This window comes from Bidens hawaiensis, unplaced genomic scaffold, assembly GCF_021521415.1.
Source record: "Bidens hawaiensis isolate Kalapana, Puna unplaced genomic scaffold, B.hawaiensis_p1.1 tig00012610_1, whole genome shotgun sequence".
In the NCBI taxonomy this organism is placed as follows: Eukaryota; Viridiplantae; Streptophyta; class Magnoliopsida; order Asterales; family Asteraceae; genus Bidens; species Bidens hawaiensis.
In genome coordinates this window covers 413,298-428,702 of record NW_027492036.1, presented here as the reverse complement: position 1 = coordinate 428,702, position 15,405 = coordinate 413,298, and the positions used below count along the sequence as shown (strand labels likewise).

The following is a 15,405-nucleotide window of genomic DNA, read 5'->3' as shown; positions in this document are numbered from 1 at the left end:
TCAATTTTTATTGATTTGATTTGAAACTACTTAGTTTTGAAGGATTTTACATCTAATCTTAGATACCTTAACAGCCCCTTACTTACTTCCCACGTATCTAAAATGGTTAAAAGATATTTTATGGTTGACCAGTTTAACCCGTTAATAAAACATGGACTTGCCAACTTGTTAAGCTAAACTGATTGACCCACTAACCTTTTTATGACTTTGTTAACCCATTTTTCTATTATTAACCAACCCGACTAAAACATTTATAACATGATTATTACCACGGAAAAATTTGATACGTTTAGATAAATTGTTTAAATTTGAAGTTACACAATTCTAAGTGTATATATTGGTTAGTATTGACGTTTTATAAGAATAAAAATATGGGTCATGTTTGGGGTTGAACATCTTAGCCGATAAACCCAACACAATTGAAACCTAAACATGATGTTGCTTGTACAGGAACACTTCGCTCCAGCAAGTTGCATCAAGATCCCAACTGTGAGTAAAAATCGATTTCGATCTACACATTAATCGCAACTATACGAACTTGTGGTGAATAATCAGATATTGATACCATTCTTTTTTTTTTGGGGGGGGGGAGTGGTTATGTAGGATCTTGATGCGTATCGCAAAGGGTGTAAATTCCTCCCAAAGCTAAATAATGAGTTTGAAAAAAATGCTACATATAAAGTAAGATTCTCTAGTTTGCAAAACTTGGTGCTTATAAAGGTAAGATTTCAAGTCCTGAAGTACAAATTTCATTGCATTAATTAAAAGTGACATATTTTTATGCATTTTTTTCTTTTTTTTTTTTGTTTGGAATGTTAGTTTGATAGCGATCCTGTTTTGGTACCAAAAGAAACCTCATGGTTTGGATATTTTCCTGATGGAGCCTTGGATCCAATACTTCCACCACAAGAGGTACATGATCATGCATTCATGTATTGTATGATATAACTTATTAATAAGTTCATAGAGTCTTAATTTTATTTCTGCATGTACATTGTATAGACAAAACTATATATTGAAGATTGGATTGGTTTGAGGATGTTGGATGAAGCGGGGAGGGTCAAATTTGTAAATGTGACCGGAGAGCATCTTGACATTACTAAACAAGATATGATGGAACACATTGTGCCATATTTAAGTGACAAAAATACCCTTGGAAATCCGGTTCTTAAAAAATCAAATCGTTATCAACCTTCATTGTCTTCTTTGGATGCCTCCGGTTTCATGAGAAAACTAGTTGGACAGCAAGATCATTGAGCGAATGTTATTCCTCATCTATAACACGATATTGTTGTTTATTATTCATGAATGTTTTTCGTGTTTGAAAAGCATGTGTAAATCTACACGATTTGTAGGTTTCGCATTTCAGTAAGACACGTATAGTGTCTAGATCACTTTCACTTTAAAGTATTTAGTATTTATGTGAAAATAATAGCAGAGAATGCAAACGTTTTTATATATGAAAAATAATTTGTAATCTATATGTTAAACAGACCGAACTCTTAGTAAACAAATATCTTTGGAAATTATATTATATCGATTTGTATTTGTCACACCCGGCTCCATGGGCCTAGGTGTGGGGACCAATAGTGAGTATTTGTTTTGTAAATATATCAGAGTTGTGGGATGTTTTTAATAAAAGACATTATTTAAAATATAATATTTATTTATACTAAAACTCTTTGGATATTAAGTACCCGAATGCTTGATTTATAAAAGTGTTTCATGTGATTTTGAATATATTTGTAATAGTCATCTTTATGTATCGAGCATCTAACTTCATTAATAACTCGAATTTCTTGCTACTGTTGCTTAACTTGTTTCCCTGAAATGTGGGAGGAAATACGTCAGCTATGTGCTGGTGAACTCGTTGACTCCAAAAATTATTGATACGAACCTATGTATCTCCTCGGGTATCTTATGACATGGCCCGTCATGGCAAAGGAAATAATCAAGTTAAACATATAAATCTTTAGCTCAAACTCGATACAATCAGCGGCCCTCTAGACCGGCGTACCAATTATATCACATAATCCAGCCCTCACACAGGCTTATAGACTGGCTCAATGAGACAGGGACAGATACTAAGTGTGGTGGGCTATGCGTACCCTCTACCTACATATACAAGGATCAAGACACACGTATAACTAGCTTAAATATCAGCAGATACGAAAGTTTTAGGGATCGTAAACCCATGCAAGCTTTTATGTAAATGACTCATTTTAGTAGTATGTAAAGATTAAGCATATTCACCTTTGTTATGATCAGTGTAGTCCAAAGATTTATGTCACGTCCCGAAAATCTTAATTAAACAGTGGAAGACTTTGACTAAGTCGTTTCGGGTGATGACAGATGCCATTTCAGCCAATCACAATCAAATTTACATATAATACATAAGTTGGACTTTATTCAACCATCAGAGTTTTTACACGTGTCATAATACATGATTTTATTCAAATACAAGTTCAAACTTTGAAAATTCAACAGTTTCCATTCAAACACCCACACCATCTTTTCCCGCGCCTTCCACGAAGCTTCCACTTTTCATTTACCTGAAAGACACATTTAAAATATTTTGTCAATACAAGGTTGGTGAGTTCTCGGTTTCTAAAACCATGTATTTTGAAACAAAGCTTTTCTTGGTTTAATTATTTCCATAAATACCACTTCGTCCATACGGCCCGAAGTCAACTTTCGTTGAAATAACGAAAATCGCGTTAACAACTCACAGTCGTATCAATATATATAATCCTCTTCGAACGCTTATGAAGGTAATTCGTAATTCAAACTTTGTCCAACATTTTATTATTATAGCAAGTGTATTAGTCATAAGTTTTCAAGAAATATGACACATGCAAGGAATTTAAATCTATAACCCGACACATACCAAACTCAAAATATTTGCCCCCAACATTTAACTAGAGCGACTGGTCGGCAGGCAGGGCGTCACCCCGATAGATCTATCAATATTTCTACGTCCTAATACAAGGTTAACGGTTATAACGACCGGGTAGTTGTTTCCTTACCTTCGTGTTCATACTAAATTTAGGCAGTTGTTTCCTTACCCAAGTATTTCACGCAATCTGATTTAACCCATTACATTTAATATAATTGTAAAATAAAGTGCTTAAGAAATGTGTCCCCCCATTATAAAACATTTAATTATTAAAACAAAGGGATTTGTGAGAAACTCATCTTCAGTAGGTACAACACTAGATATGTCCAAACACCTCATGTGGTTAGAATTCGCCTGATAAGGTGAGAAGATGATGATTTTTCTCTTGAGTGTGTGCTTCAAATGGGTGTTTCTACTTCTTTGAATGCCTCCTAATATCTCTATTTGGTCTTGAAAAGATTATACTTCATGGTGGTTTATGTTAGTTGTGAGAAAAATGGTGATGCAGAAAAGTGGTGGGATGGTCGACGGAATTTTAAAGAAGGAAGGAAGAAGAAAATTTTAGGATGGTGAGTGCGCAATATAGCTTTGAAAGGTGGAGATATCATGTGATGGTAGACTTAGTTGTCATGTTCTTATTCCACCAACAATCTAAGCTTATGATGAGTATGTGGTTTGGTTACAAAACAATGGGGTGGGGTACGGTTGGGTTGGATGTGTGAAGACGGTTTTGGGTTTTGTAGGTAAATTAATTAAAGTCTTAAGCTTCCTAGTTTATGTTTTATGAATTTTAACTAAACAAACAAACTCCATTTCTAATAAATTTTATCATATTTGATCCGATATTGAATTCCTGACAATATGAGCTAAAGAAACTAAATTTGGTGGTGGTTAATTTTGGGTTCATACAATGTCCGACACTGGCTCTTGAACAGCTAACTTTTAAATATTCCAAACCGAACCTTCTAAAAATAAGTTTATAACTTATTACTAATATTTTTATCATAATAATGATTTTTCGAGTTGTTCCGGATACTTTGGAAATTTAACCTTTATTTTTAAGTCGTCGCTGGTTTTTGTTTCGCGTAGTGTTCGATACGTGACACAATTGAACTTTTTAAACGTAAATAAATATATCACGCATATTTGAAGTTTTTGGACTAAAATAATGTCACTTTGTTTATTATATTATTTTATTTACATAAGCACGGTTACATTAGTCATGGGATTAGGCTAATTTTTAGCCGGGTGTCACATTCTCCCATTCTTTAAGAATTTTCGTCCCGAAAATTTAGAAGTTGGGGCTGGTTTCGGATTATAAAGGGAATAGGTGAGGGTAGTTCTGTTTCATTTGGTCTTGACATTCCCAGGTGAACTCGGATCCAAGTCTTGAATTCTAACTGACCTTGACTATATATATATATATATCTATATACATACTATGTAAATGTGCGTGAGAAATACTATATATATATACACACACACACACACACACTATGTGGTACTTGTTTAGTTACTTGGAACCTATTGTGGGCGGAAGGGGGGCCACATGGGTTGATTTTACGTGGAAAATGGAGGTACGTAATACGAATGAACAGTCACAATCTCATCATAGTTTTTCATACTTATATCATAAACATACATACATACAAACATACAGATGTACATACGTACAAACGTAAATATATTTTTACATACGCACGTACATACAAGCTATGATTGTGTGGTACGTTGTATTGATTTTGTTAAAACTTATGAAACTCACCAACTACTCGTAGTTGACCAGTTTTCAACATGCTTTTCAGGTGTACAGATATTTGAAGTAGATTGATAATGTGCTACGTGTCTGGATTGTGATTGAGGCCGTGTAAACTGATGCGAGTATGAAGTAAAGTAGTTAACGGACTAGTTTTGATTGTATCACCTAGCTTGTAAAAGATGTTAGAACAATGTAATATATTGTAAATTATTTAGTAATGTTTTATTGTAAACAATGCGTTTGATACCAGTGATGTCTATTACATTTATGTTTTACGCTTTCACAAATTGCTTAACGGGGTGTGACATAAGATGCCAACTAATACTATTACCATTTATAGAATTACTAATAAAGTTACAAATATAGCTTTAAGTGTTGTATTAAATGACATTTTTAGATATTTATGAATTATAAATTTTTATTTATCATTATTTATATCTTATGAATTCAAAAAGTATCTTACTATTAATATTATTAAATTTAACTTTTTTTATTATATTTTTTTAACCATTTGTGTATTACACAGGCTATATCATAGTATTATATAAGCGAGGAGAAGACTGCGGCTACATTATTGTTTATTATTCTTGGCTGTAGACGTATGGTTGGAAAAAGAAAAGAAAGAAGGCGGAATTGATTTTTGAAAGCCAATATTATTATTTCTTGGGAGTTCATCGCAATACAGAGAAGGTGAACAATTAATTATACGAAAGCAAGCTAGCAAGCAGGGTGGAGAACTTGTTTTTGCTACTGTTCGTGGAATTATTAACACGTAGGCAAGCTAGCTACTCAATTAATTTAAGCTACGTACCAATGTTATTTTCTACGAAAACGGAGTTGCAATTCGTACGTTAAACAGACCAAATCCCTCACAATGATATTGAAATGAAACATAACATTTCTTGGTGAAAAAGTGAAGTAGAAGGATTAGTAAACAAGAGCCAAACGCCTAAACTAGAGATTTTACCTTGACTTTCGTACGTTGAAAAGGTTTGATATCATTATACGTAAGACTTAGGAGAGATATCGTTAGTTAACGGGATTTGATTCGTATGCTTCTACGCATCATTAAATTTATCGTGTGTTATTTATACATCGTGTTTTTTTAGATGTGAATTTAATGATGTGCAAATCATCAAAACAAAACTAGTGACGGGAATAACAAAAGAATAAACATACATAGAATTCTCTCAAGATACATTTTTTGGTCTCAAGGGAACAAAAGTGATAGATAATATTAAGAAATTTCGATTAATCAAGGAAAGGAAAAACAATATGAAAATGAAAATGCAAAATTAGGAATCCAGTCAAACTGTGTAGTGTTGGTTGGCTGCATCAATGTCTAATCCTCTTAGCTTAGCAAAAGACTCCACTTTTCCCTTAAGTGTATGAAGCTCTCTGAGCCGTGCGATCTCAGCTCTTCGTCTTGCTTCGTCGGCCATCACACTAATCTCCCTGAATGTCCCTTGATCTCCGAACATTCTTGGCTCAGCCGATGACTGGAGCCCGTGCAACGTTCGTTGCTCTGTGGCCCATGCTGCCTCTCGAGCTTCCCTCCCAAAGTCTTTCTTCGTTGTAAATGCGGTCTACAAAATCGACAACGCTGAATCAGTATATGGGTGTTAAACGGGTCGTGCACGTGGGCTGGCATGTCAAACTTGTGAGCTTGAATAAGAAACTAATATATTTAAGTTGACACGAACACGGCCTGTTTATCCCAAGTTTTGATTCTTAATTTTGTGTTGATTAATATACTCAAAAGTTTCAAATTGAAAAGAAAAAAAAAACGAATTGCGTTAAAACCATAAAAGTTCACTCGAATTCTCTTTCATCCTTTAAAATTTGGAATAAATTATAAAATATCCAACCACATTTAATTAATAAAGATAGATGGGCAACACTTGAAATTGCCAAGTCAATACGAACCCAACCCGTTTAGCAAAACGTCTACGCCCGCTTAGACTAAAAACCTACCCCGTGAATTTTATGCTAGATCGTGTCACGTCATAACGACTTAAGCCCAAAGAAACTAAAAACTTACTCTTTTCTCCACAACTAGACCCCAAGCTCTTCCACTCAGTGCATATTGAACACCAAACTTGAGAGGATCAAGTAACATGTAAGTCAAGATGTTATACAACCAGATCACCCCGGTCCACCCCCACCCGATCTTCCGGATTCCGGCCAGTTCCCAACTAACATGAGCAGAAATAATCGACGCCACCTGGAAACATAAAAAGGTATTAAAAGGAAACAAATGAGGCTTAAAAGTTGAAAGTTATAATGTTAAAAGTAAGTTTTAAGTGTTTTACCAGTTGAGCAATAAAAAATGCAGTTACAAGCAAAAACCCGGGCCTCTCGGTAAAGGACCAGCCCCGAGATCTTGTCACGAAGATCAACGCCTGGCTGATGGTGCTGACTTGCAGATAAACAGCCGATGCCATCATCTCGGTTAGCTCCTTTGACTCAGCTTTGACCGACATGTTACGATGATGTGAGTTGAAATCCTTGACACTAAACATGTTCTGCATAAGAAGTTGGTAAAGTCATACCAATGTTTGAAAACTTGCCTCACTGGTTCACTGGTTAGACCGGTTATAAAAAACGCTTAGTCAAAGAGCATACCGGGAAGAAGTTAGTTTCATATGCTAACCAGAAGAAAATAACTGTCATTAGTGCCAAGTAAGCACCAAGAACCACCCCGGTCGCAAAGATTTCCGTGAGCTTCCAACTGTCGGGAATTGGAGACGGCTTTACTCTATCTTTTGATATGGTCATGATCGTACCTGGACGATAAAAAAAGTCAACGTATGTTTGACTAGACAAAGTGATCACGATTCACGAATGCTTATTCGATATACCATCGTTTAGGACGGCTATCACGAGAACCATGAACGGAGGGAAATCAAACTTCCAGAAAACACACAGCAACATAAAACCTAGCTGCATGCGAAAAAAGTCAACCCTTGGAAGTCAAGGTCAAACATGCAACTTGTTAAAGTTAAAACCGAGACACTCACCACAATACGAATGGTGATAGAAACCGCATATATCTACAAAAGAAAATTAAAAAAAAAACATTATTAGTTTGAAAGACTAAACTACAAAACAGAAGACTTTTAATGACTGAGAAACAGATAGACAGTTACCGTGTAATTTTTCATTCTTTGAAAAATTGACCGGCTAGTTAAGACCGCGCTAATAATCACACTTAACCCAGGCTCGGTTAGAACAATATCCGAAGCACTACGAGCTGCATCGGTGGAATCCGCCACTGCAATCCCGATATCCGCTTTCTTTAGAGCGGGCGCATCATTTACACCGTCACCCGTCATTCCACAAATGTGGTTTCGGGCTTGTAATCTTCTAACTATCTCGTATTTATGTTCTGCATGTAAAAAACATGGTACGTTATATAATCATGTTATGTTTTAGTAAGTTATGAAGATTGTTATTTGTTGTTCTTAGTTCTTACCAGGAAAGACACCCGCAAAACCGTCGGCTTTCTCGATTAGTTCATCGACCGGCAAAGCTCCAAACCCGTCTTTACTGTCACCGAGCAGTGCTGAAGACGGGTACATGTTGGTCCCCATTCCGAGTCGTCTTCCGGTTTCCTTGCCAATTGCCAGTTGGTCACCTGGAATCATAATTTAAATAGGGGCGTCAATCGAGTCAGCTTGGAGGGTTGAAACCCTGATCCGACCCACATACTTTGAGCATGTTTGGGATTGGGTTTGAAAAATGCTTATTGGCTTATTGACTTTTTCAAAAAGTCATTTCGAAAAGCCAGAATTTGAGGCTTTTGGAAAACTGCTTTTTAACCCTTTCAAAAAGCTAAAATAAAAAAGATTTTTGTGATTGCCAAACACATTTTAACTTACTGGCTTTTTGAAAACACCAATAAGCCAATAAGCATTTTTCAAACTAAATCCCAAACATGCTCTTTTTGTGTCATGTCATGTCAAACCCCTCTTAAAACCTTAAAAGTTCATGTCATGTTTCATGTCAAACCATTCTATAGTTATATATGAATACTAGTGACATCCTTTTCATTTAGTAACAAATTAAACAATTAATTACTTCGACTCAATTTAAACATTTTATCTATAACTCCCAATTAACAAACTTTGTTTATATATTTAGTTCAAGACTAGAAGAAGTGAATTTAAAGGATCAAATAATGGGTAGTTAAAATTAATAAATAAATTGTTAAGAATGAAGAGTTGATAAAATGGTTCTAAATGGGTTAACAAGTCAACCCACTTATTAAACGGGTCATGTTTGAGTTGACATTTTTGTAAACGGGTTGTGTTCAAGTTGACTTGCCCAATAAATGGGTATGTCAGCCGATCCAAACCCTGTTCTTTTTCATGTCGTGTTCCGGAACGTGTCATTAATTGTTCAATCATAAACTAATGTCACATATTTAGAAGTACCTGTTATCATTTTAACGCTCACGCCAAGATCTAAAGCTCTCCGGATCGTTTCAGCACTATCATGGCGTGGAGGGTCGAATAGCGGAAGAAGGCCCACAAACTCCCACGGGCCACCCGGACTCTCTTTGGTTCCGGCTGGCACTTCCTGAAACAAAATCCAAGCAATATTAACAAAAGAGATGGATTTTAATAAAGGAAGTTAAGATAACAATGATGAAACAACTGATTCACCTGGCGAGCGACTCCAAGGGACCGAAGCCCACGCTCTGCAAACTTGTCGATTATCGAATGTACCCTGTTTGCAATCTCTGATTTGTTGTGTGCAAGATTGAGTATCTGCACAATGTTATCAAATGATTTGGTTATATTTTAGTAGGGGTGTGCATGCATCAATTCTGGATTCACAGCCTCACACCGAAGCAAGAACCGAAAATTTAGTTATTGGGTTTTTTTAACACTGTTCGGTTTTGGGCTTTTCAGTTTTCGTTTTTCACAATGGATTCGGTTCTACTCATAACTTTGGGCCTAGACCATCTATTAATTAATTTCTGGTTACATGTTTGGGCTTAACGTGCATTTTCGGGCTACTTGTTAATTTACAAAAAATTACTTAGCATTCAAAACTAATTATAATAGATAAATTCAATAACAAAAGTCAGATGAATTTTTACTTTTACGGGTTGGGTTCGGTTAGCTTGTAAAAGTCGGTTTGGTTTTTGGTTTTTGGTTTTTGGTACAATTTTTTCCCCTTACTTTTAGAACAATGTTTGTACCTGCTCAGGTGCGCCTTTGCTAACTCTATGCATTTTACCGGCTTTATCTGTATACGTAAGCGCAGTCCTTTTGTCGGTTGGATTAAACGGTAGAAAATGGACCTCCTTAATCCCAGCTCGGGCCTAAATTTATTACAAAAAATCAAAATCCAATGACCAAATTATGTACTTTTCTTGTTTACAAAAACCCATAAGCGACAGTACCTCCTTCGGGTCACCAAGCATAGCAACGATAGCTCCATCGATCGCATCCTGGTTCTCGAGCCGTGAGGCCCGTGCAGCCATTAACACAACCATATCCTTGTCAACGTCTTTCGCAAAGACCTCGATCATGTTTTTGTCAACCGTAAGCTTGTTGAGTGTCAGTGTACCAGTTTTGTCACTGCATAGCACATCCATGCCGGCCATTTCTTCAATCGCGGTCATTCTTTTCGTGATCGCTCCCTGTTCAAATCATGTTCAAGTAAATGATTAGATCATGATCTTTAAAACAATACCACTTTGTCATTTTCTTTCGAAATGCACATCCAAATAGCGATGTAATCAAGCTAAGCCGCTCATGAGCTGCTTGAGATTGAGTCACTAAAATCTCAAATTGAGCTGAGCTTAAACGAGTTCGGGCTTGAGTCTGGAAATAAGCCTGTTTAATAACCGAGCTCAAGCTTGGCATCAATAATCGAGCTGGAGCTCAAGCTGGCTCGCGAGCTTAAACAATCCTGCTATTTATACAGTTTTTATTTATAGTATTTATTATATATTTGTATTAAATTTATTATTAGATATAAAATTACGAGAAAAGTAACTAAATAATATATATTACGGTATACGTAAATTTTAAATCAACAGATAATATTAGAAATAAATAAAATTGCATATAAATTAATTATTAAGTAATAAATAAGTCTAGCAGGGCTTGAGATTGAGAAATAAAGCTTGAAACAAGCCAAGCTCAAGCTCATGCTCATGTAAGTAAAGCAAGCTGAGCTCGGCTCTGCTCGTTTACACCCCTGCATCCAAACACCCGTAGTTTTGAAGCCACTCGTTTTACCTGTTGAGACAAACGATGTGAACCGATCGCCATGGTAACAGAAAGAACCGTTGGCATCGCGATGGGTATCCCGCCAATCAGCAGAACAAGAAGGTTATCAATTCCAACACGATATTCCCGCTGGTGAATACCGTAGACAACAATAACCTCGATTATCATACCGACAGCAATCGAACAAATGCAAAAGTTTCCAATCGACGTTAGAACCTGCAGGTACAAACAAAATCATAAAGACTATGCACTATGTTGTAACCACTAAAGAACTGAACTGTGTTCATGACATGACAGACCTTCTGAAAGTGTCCAACATGAGTCGTGTTTTCGACAAGATGAGCCGCTTTACCAAAGAAAGTATGAACCCCGGTTGCGATAACAATGGCTTCAATCTCTCCTTGCTTACAAGTGGAACCGGAGTAAACACCGTCTCCCGGATTCTTTGTCACTGGTAGTGATTCTCCAGTGAGTGCAGACTACGCATTTCAATATAATATGCATGGCATGGTTAGAAAAATTAACTTTTACTTTTAAAAATAGTGGTGGTATTTTCCTTCTCTTTATTTATTTATTATTCTAAACACTGAAGCTGATCTAAGAGTTAGCAGCTGACAAAGAGAGCATGACATAACTTGGGCTATTAGTAGAGTTACGAGGCCATGAGCTGTGGACGGGAAGGTCACAACAAGCTGGATCATGTGGTCCAGGTGCCGGACCCGAATTTCTTCAATTTGAGCTTCAATTTCGTTACTGAAGATTAATTTTCCCTTAAATTTAGTGATAAATCTTTTTTTTTTTTTGTGTGTGTGTAAATTAAGGGGTGTTTAGGATTCCTTATTTTACCTCGATATGACTTATTATGTGAGAGGATAAGTTATAAACTTTTAGCTTATAACTTACTGCTATAAGTCATAAGGAGGTAAAAATAAGGAATCACAAAACACCCCTAATGTTTGTTTTTGTTTTATATTTCGGGATATAATTGACAGTTTCAGTTTCAAAATTTTTCAAACATGTCAAATTTATATTCCCCTTTTGAAAGTGTCATGTCTTAACGTATTTTAATTCTAAAATATTGCTTTCTTTGAATTGTGTTTGTTTAATGTATGAGTCAGGTCAAATTCAATCCGGCACGTTTTGATCGATTTAATGACAGAAGGTTATTGAAAATTAATTTTGAAACGAGTTATATGAACGTTGAAGGGATTAAAGTTGCAAATTAGGTTAATTAGTATTTTGAATGTTTAGAGATCTAGTGTGGTTTAAAATAGATAGATAAGATTTAGTTTATTTGAGTCATAGTATTCGTTATTTTTATAGTATATATAGAGAGTCTGGGGTAATTGTAATGCATTTAGAGCATTCTCATTTCACCTCCTATCTCCAAACTAAAAATTACAATAAAACTCACTTTATTTTCTCCCTTCATTTCAATTAAATAATACTTTTTATACATTTTATCGTTACCTTTTCTCTTTCCTTCACTCACAACCAGTTTCAAAATATATTAAAAATTATAGAGGATGAACAGTAACTTTTCAAATATACAGAAAAATAACTACTTTTTCTAAAATATAAAAACTCTTCACTCACACCACCCTGAATCACTCTCTAAATTATAAAAACACCCCTCACATAATATAATGGTTGGATGAGAATGCTCTTATGCATGGTTTTTCTTAATAAAAGTGTCGACGTTTGTCATTAATTTTCTTTTCGTTCATAAAGTTTTCATTGCGTTTTCTGATCCAATATCCAACAAAGATTACCTGATCAATCTTCAAAGGATCACCTTCTAAAAGACGAGCATCAGCAGGAACAATATCTCCTAATTTGATACTGATAATGTCGCCTGGAACCAACAACGAAGCATCTTCTTCGCTCCATTTTCCATCACGAAGAACCTAAACCACAAGAGTTCAAAACCCAGATCAAGATTCATACTTCTTGAAAAAAAACACAATTAAACAAGTTGATGAATCAAGAAACCTTTGCTTTTGGAGCTAAACGAGCCATCAATGCAGCAGCTGCATTTCCCGCATTATTTTCCTCAATGAAACTTATCGTTGAGTTTATTACAAGCAAGACGATGATCCCCACAAAGTCATGATAATCAGCAGCCTTGCCCTGAGTTGAATCAAGAATCATATGAATACGAAAACAAAGTGACTGACCGTATTCAAAAGATCAAGAAAATGAAAGTTAAATGAGAAGTTACCCCTCCACGTGCAAGCGCGATAGACATGATAGCTGCAGCTTCCATCACCCATGACAATGGATTCCACATGAATCCCAAAAATTTCAAAATTTTACTTTCCTGTAAAAAAAAAAAAAAAAAAAACAGAATTTGAGTTTTGAAGCTTAAAATAGTAGTACCAACAGCGACATGACTCTAAACAAAGTCAAACAGGTTATTGTTTGTGGTAAACAAGTTTCTAGTCATAAACAGGTTCAACTTGCTTAACCTTGGCATGCATTGCTCGCTTAACATATTGTGTTAAATACGTCGGCACGACAAAGTTTATGATCAGATTATTAAAACAGCATAGTTTTACAAGTATTTAAATATATAATAATGAAATATAGATCATAATATTCAGTAACTTTTATTTTATCATGTTAATCGTGTCTTATTATTCCTTAACCATGTTTAGAGAATCTTGTTAAACGTGGCATGCAATTGGTGTTATTGAACAACTTATAATTAATTGCGTTAAACATGGCGCAACGTTTCATGTCATTGGAGTTTATGGCTGGTTACATTTAATCGTGTTAAAGTGTCATGTTCTGTAACCTATTTAATAAACATGTCAGTGTTATTGTTTAACAATATGACACATTTATTTAAGCGTGTTGTATTTAGGTTCAATTGTCATACCAAACACGGTCTGTTTAGCACAACACGACATGCTTTGTCAGCTCTAATATATAATTGTATTGTTAAAAGTACCTTCTTTTCTTCAAGTTTATTGTACCCAAACAAATCCAAGCGCTCTTGAACTTCACTAAAGTTCAAACCTTCTCTTGTACATTTCAGGTGTTGAAACACTTCTTCTATTGGTGCATTCTCCTGCAATAAATAAGCATTGAGAGTTTGCATCAATGATGTGATCAAAGCATTGAAGATCGTAGATTTAATATAATAAATCTTAGCAATACCAAATCAATGGCTTCTCGGATGACTGCACTTAGCGCGATTGACATGTCATCCATTTTTTCGACTTTGTTTTGCTCTGGTATCTGCATTGTGCAAATTACTAGCTTAGATCATGAACATAATTTGAATCCGTATCTTTGTTGTTTTTTAACCGAATTTTTATATTTTACACTATAAATTCTTCGAAATGAAGCAAATAATGTAGTTGATACCTTAGAACTCTGAAGCTTCAAAAGATGGTGTAGAAGACAAGACACAAATTTGTTAACATGAAAAGTTGAATGAATGAATATGGATAGATGTATGTGTTTTTGTGTTTGTGTTTGTGTTTGTGTTTGTGTTTGTGTTTGTTTTGAAGCAGGCCAACTATATATACACGCATATCATTCTTGCTTTCATCCCATTTGTTAACAATTAGCTTTTAAAAAAATACATATTTCTTAATTCTATATTTTTTTTAATCTTTAAAAATGAATTTTTTAACAAGGACAAGAAAAGGGACCAAGACCCATATTTTCTAATGGCTATTAAAATATTTTTCCTAAGTATATATTAATTATAAAAGAGTATTAAATTATTTAATCTGATTTTTAACTTATGCAGTGTAATGTGACAAGTGGCCGTACATGTACTTGTTTATTCTTAAAAGCCGGCAAAGTGAACATAACACCGGCAAACAAACCAGTTCAAATGAAGCCGGTTTTGAAGGTTAGTGAACTTGGCGCCATTTGACAACCTTAGAATACAACGATATTTTTCGGTTATTACTATACTTCTGTTGTTGTTTGATTATTCGATGTAGGGGTATGGTACTAAAACCCGGTTCTACGACCCTAAATCTATTATGTTTGGCTTATTTTATTACATGGACTAATACAATGTTATTGGGCTGAGGGGGTTTTGTGGAGGTAACCCTAACTGGGCTAGGCCCATTAGGGTATCATGATGGTGGCCATGAGGCTCTCTATATAAGGAGGTCTCCACCTCTTTATTAGGGGGTCATGCTCAATAAGAGCCACCACCACTTTTTTGTGTCTGTAAACAAGAGATCTCAGGATTTCTTAGCAGTCACCTCCACTCCCCCAAAAAGCCATCGCATGTCTCAAGCAGCTGAAGAAGAAGATCAAGACGTGGTTCGTTCATCTCGAAAATCCGTGGAAACATCGTCATGGATCAGGTTAGATTCATTTCACGCCTCGACATTGGCGCCATCCGTGGGACGGCAACGAACTGCCCTTCGATCTTCATCTCGGCTGTCGGATCTCTCCCAGGAAAAACCCAGATCTGGAAGTTTACAGAAAAAAGCTTCAAGGCTTGTTCTATTAAAGCTCAAAAAGATCCA

At 35.5% G+C, this 15,405-nt stretch overlaps 2 protein-coding genes across 2 annotated transcripts in view; one reads left to right on the top strand and one right to left on the bottom strand.

Annotated features, from left to right (window-relative positions):
* LOC143541532 (uncharacterized) overlaps nt 1-1,257 on the top strand; it is a 68,641-nt gene extending 67,384 nt beyond the window's left edge. Inside the window, exons 10-13 of the mRNA XM_077034338.1 lie at nt 451-489; nt 604-720; nt 820-912; nt 1,003-1,257. Coding sequence (XP_076890453.1) covers nt 451-489; nt 604-720; nt 820-912; nt 1,003-1,257 — 504 coding nt within the window. The remainder of the gene's footprint in view (nt 1-450; nt 490-603; nt 721-819; nt 913-1,002) is intronic.
* Nucleotides 1,258-5,845: 4,588 nt separating this feature from the next.
* Nucleotides 5,846-14,145, bottom strand: LOC143541547 (plasma membrane ATPase 1-like). The gene is made up of 19 exons (XM_077034347.1): nt 14,066-14,145; nt 13,857-13,976; nt 13,125-13,223; nt 12,896-13,033; nt 12,676-12,810; nt 11,203-11,382; nt 10,913-11,119; nt 10,069-10,308; nt 9,865-9,987; nt 9,323-9,427; nt 9,092-9,236; nt 8,131-8,292; nt 7,805-8,043; nt 7,676-7,708; nt 7,517-7,598; nt 7,281-7,441; nt 6,968-7,180; nt 6,697-6,879; nt 5,846-6,241 (listed from the first exon to the last, which is right to left on the bottom strand). The coding sequence occupies exons 1-19, from the start codon at nt 14,117-14,119 to the stop codon at nt 5,963-5,965; spliced, it is 2,898 nt and encodes a 965-aa protein (XP_076890462.1). The 5' UTR covers nt 14,120-14,145; the 3' UTR covers nt 5,846-5,962.
* Nucleotides 14,146-15,405: the final 1,260 nt, after the last annotated feature.